General features: G+C 39.3%; 1 protein-coding gene across 2 annotated transcripts in view; it reads left to right on the top strand.

Annotated features, from left to right (window-relative positions):
- The first annotated feature begins 999 nt into the window (after positions 1-999).
- Positions 1,000-11,228, top strand: part of Thumpd2 (THUMP domain containing 2) — a 34,116-nt gene continuing 23,887 nt past the window's right edge. The window contains exons 1-5 of one of the 2 annotated variants that reach the window (XM_023711260.1): positions 1,000-1,131; positions 2,476-2,891; positions 3,949-4,026; positions 6,322-6,374; positions 8,430-8,517. In XM_023711260.1, the coding sequence (XP_023567028.1) occupies positions 1,047-1,131; positions 2,476-2,891; positions 3,949-4,026; positions 6,322-6,374; positions 8,430-8,517 (720 nt within the window). In that variant the 5' untranslated portion in view covers positions 1,000-1,046. The remainder of the gene's footprint in view (positions 1,132-2,475; positions 2,892-3,948; positions 4,027-6,321; positions 6,375-8,429; positions 8,518-11,228) is intronic. The other variant, XM_023711261.1, reaches the window with a different exon arrangement.

Raw genomic sequence — 11,228 nt, 5'->3', positions numbered from 1 at the left:
TTTCATCAGAATTCTACAATGCTGACCATTACCGTCTGTGGTCCTCAAAATGTCGTGACCGTATACCAGGCTGGCCTCAGCTGTGGCACCCGTCCACCCCACGCAGTCAATCAACATGATGCAGCTTGATTGATGCGTCATGGCCCAGCAAACTTGAGTTTATATCAGCCAGATGTTCTCTCCCACATCTGCCACTGGTTCTTCTGTTTGAATCTGTCTTCCCAAGTCCTGCAGGATTCTTCCCCAAGATCTGAGTAATGGTGGCTTCCGTACGCAGTAGCTTCCAGATGTATGCTATCTATGGCATATTGGTCCATTATAATATCAGAATTTTGGGGGTTTTTTTCTAGATTAATTCATGATATTGTCTTACTAATTTTGCATCTTAATTTATATGTGTGTCCCATTATTTAGGCCTTCTGGTAGACCACTGGCAGATGGTTAATACATATCTAGTGTGGGCTAGAAACCTCACCTGTCCTCACTTGTGCTATGCATTATACCTTTCTTTTGTCCACTTTTAAATTGTGCATGAAGTTTAGTGATATAATTGCTCAGTATTTTGTGTTTTGTTTTCTAACAGTATATGTATATATACTTTACATAATGTAGAATCACACGGAGAGACTACGATCTTGGTCACTGTGTAATCTTATGCAAATTAAACTAACCTAAACTTCAGTTTCCTGCTATGTAAAATGGGTGTAATAAAATCTGCCTTCATGGATTGCAGTTAAGGATGGGGCACATATTTGGAGTATCTAGTGTAGGTCCCTAACAAATAATAGATGCTTCACATAGAAATGGTCATCTTTTATTGTTAGTCTAGAACAGTGGTGGCAGACCTATGGCCCATGTGTTATAGCAGCTTGTTTGTATCATTGAAAGCTCTAAAAGGTTTGTCATCACAGATCTAGAGGATATGGCTTAATCTATTAAAGGAGAAGAAAATGGTTCTTATTCTAACGCTGGATTACATTACTGTCTGTCTCTAGGTTGAATATATTTCAGGGAAGGTTTTTTTCACTACCTGTTCCGATTTGAATATGCTGAAAAACTTAAAATCTGCTGAAAGATTATTTTTGCTGATTAAAAAGCAGTTTCCATTTACTGCATCTTCGCTACGTAAAGGTATGGTATATTCCTGTTGTTTTATACCCACATGATATATTGTATTCTGAGTTTTCAGGATAATTGCATGGTATCCATTTCACATTTTTATGATGCATTCGTACGTGTGGCATCATTAGTTATGTATCTTTCTGTATTTCCTGACTTCCATGTAATTGCTGTAGAATCTGTCTCTTTTTTATGACCTACCTGCCTTCTGAGATTTCAGTGTCCTAGATCATCTTTATGAATTATGACCTGGCAGTGTCTCCAGAGATAAATTTGGTCACTTTCATTTAGCTGTATTCAGAAGTATGTAATGACCAAAAATGCATTATTTTAACAATAAATTGGTTAAAAAGAAACCTATCACTGCATAATGTTTAACTGAATGATATAATTATAAAATACTGTATGGTAAAATACCCTAATTCTAGACCTTAATTGTTTTTAATAAACTCCTATTCATTAATAAAAAAGGACCTAAGATATTTCTTATCCACATCCTAACTTTATACATAGTCTGAAAATGATTTAAGGATCTTGATTAAAATGAAGAAAGATGATAATAAATAATCCATGTATGACTTCAGGACGACCAGCCTGCTCAGTACACTGTGGGGTCAATAAAACTTCATCCCAATATTTCATATACCTCATCTTTAGGGAACTGCAGTAATTACTTTTGGATCATTTTGATGACCCTTGATCATCAAGAAAAATGAAATTGTACTGAGAATGCTGGTAGTCCCCAAGTCATAAATGGGTTATTTATTGGAAGTTTTACTCTACGGCAACTTAAGATTTATGCTAATATTATGTGTGGTCCAAAGTGAAATAGGCCCGAGTCAGCTTCTCTATTTCTGAGCCTCATTTTATAATTTATTCTTTTTTAACATTAATTTTTTATAGACAAGAGCATCATTATTTTAAAATCAATATATATTCAAGGTCTGCACATATGTTAAGAGGCATACATTATCATAAGGAAAATGGTTTATTAAAGAGTTAGCTAGTAATCCTGTAGGAATTTTAAGACAATTTGATGCTGTGTATAAAAGACAGGAATAGGGGCTGGGGAGATAGCTCAGTAGGATAAGTGCTTGCCTGGCAAGTGCAAGGGCCTGAGTTCAATCCCTGGTTCTGCCAAAATAAATAAGTAAATTAATTAAATAAAGGAATGAACTTCATTCTATACAGTATTCCTATGAAAAATCATAGAGGTTCCCAAGTGAAAGTGAAGTTTCATTTATGTAGAAGATCAACAGAATTTATGTTTCAAACATGGTAAGGGCATTTGTAGGGAGAGATAATATATCATTTAAAAGCTTCAAGATAGGATAATCTGCGATTTTATTTGTTTAGGAAAAATACTTAAGGAAGTGCAGCAACTTGTAAACGGGGATCCTGGAAGTTGGGTGGATGCCATCTCAGCTTGGAGAAATCTGCTTGAACTTGATGTAAATGGGGAAGAGCTCCCTCCGAGGGCTGCTAACCCACTGAAAAGAACAGTGGGAAAGCACGAAAGCATCATTGCTAAGAAGTTAAAAATGGAAGAAATGCAGAAGATTGAAGACAGCCACAGGGAAGGCCAGGGAGAGGCACAAGCGGAAGGAGACACAATGGAGAAAAGAGATTCTACCACTGGGAGAGTGAAACTTGAAGAAGAAGATGCTCGACCGGAGGCAGAGAAGGCAGCTGATCGCCATAGCCAGAAGGACCTGACCTTCAGGGTTTCTTGTCGCTGCAGCGGGACCCTCGGAAAGGTCTTTACTGCACAGGTGTGCCTGCCTCCCCAAGTAGGCTCCTGTTGTCTAAAAGAATTACTCTGTAGACCTAAAATGAGTTGCAGAACTCTCACAGAAGTAACAAGCTGGCCCAGATGGATAATTTGGCCTAACTTCAGATGATTACATTTCTTTTAAAAATGCAGTTGGCTTGCCTTAACCTCAGATGCTTGAAAGGAAGGTATACCAATCCATGTAATAACCTCCTTTTACCTTCTGTCTGAAAGTTTCCTTAAGGACTGGGCATGGTGGTGCACACCCGTAATTCCAGCACTAGTGAGGCTGAGGCAGGAGGATCTCTACAAATTCAAGGCCAGCCTGAACTCCATATATGGCAAGACCCTGTTTCAGCCCACCTTCCTCAAAAAAAAGAAAAAAAAAGTTTCCTAGAATTCATAGATGTACTGTGCATTTGGACATCCTGATATCATGAACCTAAGCTTTTGGGGAATTCTGTCCTGTTGTATAAGTACTAAGAGTGTTTACTCTGTCCCAGGTACTCTGTGGAAGGTTGAAACTGGTACTAAGACTAGAAATACACATAAGGAAGAACAGATATTGGGCTTGCTGTCAGTAGATATTGGGGTTGGGCATGAGAGCATCCAGTGCTACACAGGGCTGCTCTGGGTCCTGCAGCCAACCTTCTAAGGCTGGTAAATACACACTGAAGGTTGAGTCTAAATATACCAATCTGGAGACTTCCAGACAGAGAATTGCAATAGCTAAAGTGGTTCCTATTTTCACTTATCTTCATTTCCTATAGTTTACAGTGACCACATTTATCAGGTCATGATCTGACCTTTTATCTGAATTCATATACCTAGAATTGCAGTAGAATTACATGAGTAGCCATCAATACCACGGGATAAAGCTGGCGAGTGAAGCAGGTAAAATGCCACCTCAGTGTGAAGCAGTTGAGCAATGCTTTAATGCTGAAATGCTAAATTACCATCAGATAATTGAACTCAGTTTTCAACAGAGCTGTCCTTTTTTGCTTAAGGTTAAACTGTTTATTTTTAATGTATTGTTTTCCCTGACATGGCTCCTTCAGGAAGTGGGACGAGTCATTGGAATAGCCCTTATGAAGCAATTTGGGTGGAGAGCAGATTTGAGGAATCCAGATTTAGAGGTAATGAATATTTGTCCTAATTTGAATAGATGTAACCTAATTTTTTAAAGACAGTGACAGCTATTTTTATTATACTTTCAACTTACTTTCCAGTTGTAAAAGTCACACCACATGGATTAGGCTATTTTCCCTTTTATAGTGGGACTGCAGATAATTTTGCTAGTGGTTTTCACTTGGAAAATGTCTAATCTAAGCGTGTATGCACACACACACACATGCGCGCACACACACCTTGGGATGGAGTCATTTGGTCAAAATTGAAGAAAAGCAAACATTGATTGTAAGGTAGGCTTCATTGATTCTCTCACAATCTCTGTCCCACTGAATAAGTTTCTTTAAGAAGAATTTCCAGCTAGTATTTGAAGAAAATGAGTTATGGCACCAAATCCAGTTGGTATTGTTAATAGTGGCTTTCTTAAGGTTATGGGATTATGTCTGTCTTTTCATGGTAATAAGCAATCCACAGGGACACAAAACTATTTTTCACTTTATTTTGAAAGCCATTTTATAAAATTTATAGTCATTTTTATGATTCTACTAGTTCATAATTTGTTCTTTGCTATATCACCTTACATGAATTACATGGACCTATTGATCAACCAAATAAATCGGAATACTTCGTGTTGTGTTATTTTATTTTACTTTTTTATATTTTTCCTTTTAAAAAAGTAATAGCTAATATACAATGCAACTTATCATGCAAAATATTATGACCTCCGATTATTTTTGATGTTAGTGTTTCTCTCATCTCCAACTTCCCAGATCTCTCATCTTCTGATTTCCTTATCCACCTTCCATCTCGCGCTTAGAGCAACAAATTTCTCACAGATCAGCTCATAAATAATAACAAATTTAGTTCCTACCAGCCATTTAACACAATTAATAGCTATAATTGGTAGAAATAATCCTGTAAAACAAAACTGATCACAATAAAATTTGTCACAAAAAATTGATAGAATTGATAGAATCAGATCTTGTGATGGGAAAAAATTTATATTGAGAGAAGCTATGATGGCATTCACTATGTAAAAGCAAGGTCAATAAACCCTATCTTTAATATAAATTATAAATAGAAACAACCTTAATAAATATTTTCATAAAATATTTAGGAAATTAGATAATTTCTAATCTAAAATTAGATAATTATATTAGATGACTTCTAATATAAAATACTTTAGCTGTGATGTTTAATCAAGGAATTACATGTCTTAAATGGAGTCCCCTCAGATAATTTTTATGAAAATGTATCAATTTTAAAATATTCTGATTAAACTGCTTATATTAAAAAACACCTTGGGGTGTGGCAGTATATCTCAGTAGTAGAGAGCTTCTTTAGCAAGTGTGAGGCCCTATATTCAGTCCCCAATACCACAAATAAAACAAAACAAAACCTTTGGTATAAAGTTGGGAATCAAATGTTATGGTTCAGGGTGGCAGTTGGAATATTCTCTAAGCCTTGTACTACAAGTGTGAGAAAGATTTTACCTTTTAAAATTCATGGGTGCTACTAATAACGTGAAGCATATAAATTCTCTGCATTTCTAAGAGTAGAAATGAAATCAAGGCAGAAATGGTTAGTTGAAAAAGAAAAGGGTATGCTTCCTACCATGTATTTGACCTTAAAAATATTTTCTGTTACCATGAAGATATTTGTAGCCTACCACAGTCTTGTGTGACCTTCAATATTACTTGGGGTTTAAATTGGGATGTATTTTTTTGTAAACAAAAATGCTGAGAAGTCTGATCTACGTATGATAATTTATAGACCCTCTGAGGTGGCCTGCCAAATAGCTCAGCTGATTAAAGCACTTGCTTAAGCAGACACAGGACCTAGGGTTCGATCCCCACAGTGCTGCGCCAGCCCTGCCCCCAGGGCACGCTGAGACAGTGAATGAGACTGGGCATCGTGGCACATGCCTGTAATCCCAGCGCTTGGGAGGCTGAAAACAGGAGGATCACTACAAGTCCCATCTATGTAATGAGACCCTGTAGACCCTGTACTAAACACACTAGAAATAAAGAATCTCTGAGAAAAAAGATCTTGAGTTCTGTGCCATGTAATTCACCATATAACTTATATAAGAATTTCACCTCAGACTTTGTGTATAAAATATACTTAAAATTTAACTTACCTCTGTTTAAAAAAACAGATATGGAACAGTTCTCTAGATAAGACAAATAGGGCTAGAATTTATTACTAAAATATAGGTCATATAAGTTCAAAGTAAAAGTTTAATTTGTTAATAATTTGGTAGTGCCGTTTCTCATTCCATTCTGACTTTCTTGTTTTTTCAGGTCTTTGTACATCTAAATGACGCCTACACTGTAGCAGGGATTCCTATGTTGAGGTAACTACTGTATTTGAACCTGTGAGTTTGTCCCTTAAGAGTTTATGGAGCTGTAAAAGCCTTGTCCCTGCTCATCCGCTGATAACATGATTAACCCTGAAAATTATATCTAAGTATTTCTGTATTATGAAATGATTTCCAAAGGCCCATGTTTAAGCTGAAGTTTGAACATACTCCAGATTTGATTGTCATTTTTCTTCTATTGTGAGAGGTCATCACTGGTTCTTAACATCTTCTTCAGATGTTGGGCCTAGGGAATAGTTCAGTGGCATACGCACCTGACTGGCAAGTGCAGAGCCCTCAGTTCAATCCCCAGTACTAAAAAAAAAAAAAATTGAGCATAAGACATTTTCAGGGCTAGGGAGGTAACTCATTGGCATAGGTGCCTGCCTACCAAGCACAAGGTCCCAGGTTTGATCCCCAAAACTGAAGAGAAAAAAAAAAAAAAAACAACAGGTATCTCCCTAGTCATGCAGATCACTACCAATAATATGTGCAAATGATTTATTTCTTTTTAAAAATGTCTCAAGCTTATACAGCATAACAGATACCCTTAGTAGGTGCATTAGAAAGAAGGAGCTGGTTGAATCAAAATAGTGATTTGCAGCTTCTTGGGAGATAGAAATATTAATGGTGTCTTAAAAATATTTCATATTCATAATTCTGCTTACATGACAAAGCAACTTCCCCCTTTTCCAGGTGAATTTAGGCAAAGGGATGTTTCAGAGATCAAGAAAGTCCTATGCTGCAGCATTTGCCTGAAGTTCCTATTTATACGTCAGCAGTCTTAAATTGTGATTTTTAGAAAAATGCTTGCAATTATTATAATGCCTTCTCCTGAGTGGTGAGCTCTAGAGTTGAGTCTTGATGCTGAGAACCTCATAGAAGTCCAAGAACGCTGCATGACGGAGCTGTCGCTCTGGGGTCGCACGGCGGCTCCGAGCAGCTCCACCAGCAGGACCAGCACGCCTGGGGCTGCCATCTGTCCCGGTGCCCTGTTGGCTCTCTTGGCCGCCACCTGCCCCAGTACCTTACAGACCAAACCTAGCCTGCTCTCCTGTTTCATTCCTAGGCTGACCTAAGCCGATACCTTTGGGACCATGGGCCTTAACCCTGTAAACGATTCATAAAATTGATGGATTTTAATTTAAGTATTTTGGCTTTATAAGATAGCAAACACAAAGGAAAGGCAGGAATAAGAAATAAGCCCATTGAAATCAGTATAATTATTGACAGTCACCAAAACAAATGTAGCAAAAGACTGGCAAAATAAGCAACATACGAAATATTCTTTTTAAAGAACTCAAAAAATAGTTAAACAGCAGGCAGTGCTGGGGTGAAACCTAGGCCTCCGTACGTGCGAAGCAGGACCTCTGGGGGTGAGGTACATTCCCCAGCACCCTGAACTTTTTTTAATACTGTACTCCAAAATGATGAATAGCTAAAGAAATTAATCTGCTAAATCAGTAAGTTGCCTGAGCTTGACTCAACTTGGAATCCTCCTGCCTCAGCCTCGAGAGTGCTGGGAATACAGCTGCATGCCACCCGCAGCCAGCAGGAGGAGTTGCTCACCAGGGAGCAGATTGGAGGGTCACATCCGCTCAGCTGTCCTGGTCATGCTACTCTAGGTCACAATGTGACATGTTCCTTTCATTAGCTCTGGGCAGCAGGAGAAGGTCTAGTCTGTGTAGCAAGGATTAAGTAAGAAAGACTAGTCTCATATTGATGGTTAATTTTTATTTTTCTAGGTCTTTTTGAGACAAGGTCTCGCTGGGTATTTCTGGCTTGCCATGAACTTACTGTGTAGCTTAGCTGGCCTTGAACTCGCAGCGATCCTCCTCATGGGAGAGTTTAAATTTCAGTTATCTAAAAAACTGACCTTTCTGAAACCCAACACTGGCTGGCTAGACCAAGTGCCCATTGGAGAAAGTATTTTGCAATAAGGTTAAAATATTCCCTAAATTAGAAACTACTTTAGTATGTGTCAAATGAGTTTGTCCGAATTATTCTCGGATCTCATAACATTTGAGATGCCATCATGTCTTTTGTTTATAGGGTCCCTTTAGCAAGCAGAAGTTACATTAGAACAGCTGGACTGCGGTCTACCATAGCATGGGCAATGGCATCTCTTGCTGAAATTAAGGTAAAGCAAATATTTTTACTCTTGTAATAGCAAAGCTCTTCATAATTAATTTATTCAATGTCTTACTCATGAACACCTTTATTGCTTGCTTTCTTTTGTTTGGTGTTGCAATTATATTTAAAAACTTGTAAAGTCATGTTTTTATGTATGACTAAACTTCTGAGAGTAAGTTTTCTGGCCACAAAAAAACTGTTAAAAGTTAGCTACATTTAATGGCTGTCATCAAGAAATCAAATGATAACAAATGCTGGCAGGGCTATTGGGAAAAAGGGACGCTTCTCCAGTGTTGGTGGGAGTGTAGACTGGTACAGCCACTGTGGAAATCACTGTGGGGCTTCCTCCAAAAACTAGGATTGGAGCTCCTGTTTGACCCAGTTATTTCCCTTCTGGGTATTTTCCCAGAATTAAAAACACCATACCATAACAATACACATGCATCCTTGTTTAGAGCGGCACAGCTTATAATAGCTAAGTCGTGGGAACAACCCAAATGAAGGAATGGATAAAAAAGATGGGTTTCTATACAATCAAGTACTATATAAAGCCATAAAGTAGGAGAAACTGTAGGCTTTTACTGTAAAGCAGGACATTAACTATTTTTTCTACAAAGGTACATTTGCTTGTGTGACCACCAGAACACCCGCTTTCCTCACTTTCCCCCTCTCCAGGTGAGGTGAGGCTTCCCGCCAGGTCTTTTCTCTTTACTCCCTACAGGGAGATGGTTGAAACACTCCAATCCCTTCTTCTCTGAAACCCCAACTACTAAATGCAAGGAAGTTACCTATTATGTATCAGAGCTTCCCTTAAAATTGGCCCTTCTTTTTCACCAATTCGTAGGTGGTGGTTACATTACACAGCTCATCCTCTGTCACTAAAATAGAATGTTTGCGGCACATACAACAATGCATTGCAAGATACTTTGCTCCTTGTCATCCGGGCTCTTCGCTTCGGCCTTTCCGCATCTGCGGCCTCCTCCTGACTTGATTTCTGGCGTCGTCTCCTCTGGGGTGTTTGCTCACAAGGGGTATTTGAAGAGGACACTGTCTGGATTCTTTCTCTCTGTGCCTTTCTCCCTTTCCTCCTGGGAGATTCTGTCTGCCTGGGTAGAAGAGCCCGGAGATGCAGCCCCTCCACCTGGAGACGCAGGGCCACCATTGTCCTTTGGCTGATGCTATTGAGATGAGTGGGCCAGGGCTGTGTGATTTCTCTGTTCCTCTCTGTTCTTCCTGCTTGGAAGGTGGGAGGAGTTGGCCCCTTAATCTTAATCTTAATCTTAATCTTAATCACGAATATTACCAGAACCTCCATATATATGTATCTTTTCTGTTCAGCCCACAGCTTCCTGAGTCTGGCTACTTCTAACCACAGCTCCAGTCTTTACTGGCAGGGAAGGTTTGGGCAAGATATGTAACAAGTCTGTGCCGCAGTTTCTCATTTCAAGATCAAAATAGTATTTCCTAGTTTTATATCATGACTAAGTGAACTAGCACTATAAAACGTATAGAAAATATGTGTTAGTTGCTGCTATGGAAATAATAGCTACAGCTGTAATAATTATATGGAGCATATAATTATTATTTGTTATTTATTATTATTATTATTATTTCCTGAGCCAGGCACTCTTTTTTTCCATTATCTATTTAGTCATTGTTGTTTCAAATGGTTAGCCAATTTAACTTTATTAAATCATTTATTTATTTGCTTATTTATTTAGTACAGGGGTTCTCTATGCCGCTCAGACTCGTAGTGATCCTCCTGTTTCAGCCTCCCCAGCACTGGGATTACAGGCGTGCATCACTGCGCCCTCGGCGTGCAGTACCAGGGATCAAACCTGGGTCCCTGTGCTTGCTAGGCAGGCGCTTAGACCGGCCTATCTCCCCAGCCCAAGCCAATTTAATGTTAAATGCTTCTTTCTTCGTTTTACTTCTGAAATTCCTGGTACAAGCGCAGTAGGCTTCCTCACACCCTCCAGCCTCCCCCTTTCTCACCTGGTTCCATCTCTGTACTTCGGCTCTGCATCCTGAGTTACTCCCACATGCTTTTATCCTTCTTACCTGAGTCACTGAGACAGGTTCTGCTTTCATTCACTTATTGATATTTTCAGTTTAAAAACCATGTTTTTCAGTTTTGCAAAGGTACATTTGAATGTCTAAAAGCTCTTCCTCCTTGCTTGCTTGCTCGCTTCCTTCCTTCCTTTCTACCCTCCTACCCTCCTTTCTTTCTTCCTTCCTTCCTTCCTTCCTTCCTTCCAGTCTTTGTCTGCCCCAGTGACAGTTACCAGCTGCTTCTATAGGAAGAGCCCTCCCCATGAGATGTGCCTCTGTGTTTCTTGTTGGCTCACTAGGTCAGAAGTGCAGCTGTTAAAGTGTTCTCCAGCGGCTGGAGGGCTGTAGAGCAGAGGGAGCAGGAGGTGCCTCACAGAAAAAAACATGTTCTTCAGGACACAGAAGCCTGTCCCCACCTTGCGTCCTTAAGGATCCTAGAGTGAAGGTCCTCCATGACAGGCACTGTGCAACAAAATAAAAAGCTAAATGGAAATTAAAAAAAAAAAAAATTTGTAATGGGTAGGCCAGATAACTCAGTGGCTGCCTGATATAGGGATCAGGGTTTGATCCCCGCGTGTCCTGCTGGCTCCACCCCCAGGGTTTGAGATTGAGACTGGGGGTGGCTGTTAGTATCCCTGGGCCTGAAGGTGGGGGTAGGTGCTCTGC

This window comes from Octodon degus, unplaced genomic scaffold (genome assembly GCF_000260255.1).
Source record: "Octodon degus isolate 3935 unplaced genomic scaffold, OctDeg1.0 scaffold00020, whole genome shotgun sequence".
Taxonomy (NCBI): domain Eukaryota; kingdom Metazoa; phylum Chordata; class Mammalia; order Rodentia; family Octodontidae; genus Octodon; species Octodon degus.
The sequence above is the reverse complement of the archived record's forward strand: the minus strand, read 5'-3'. Positions and strand labels throughout refer to the sequence as shown.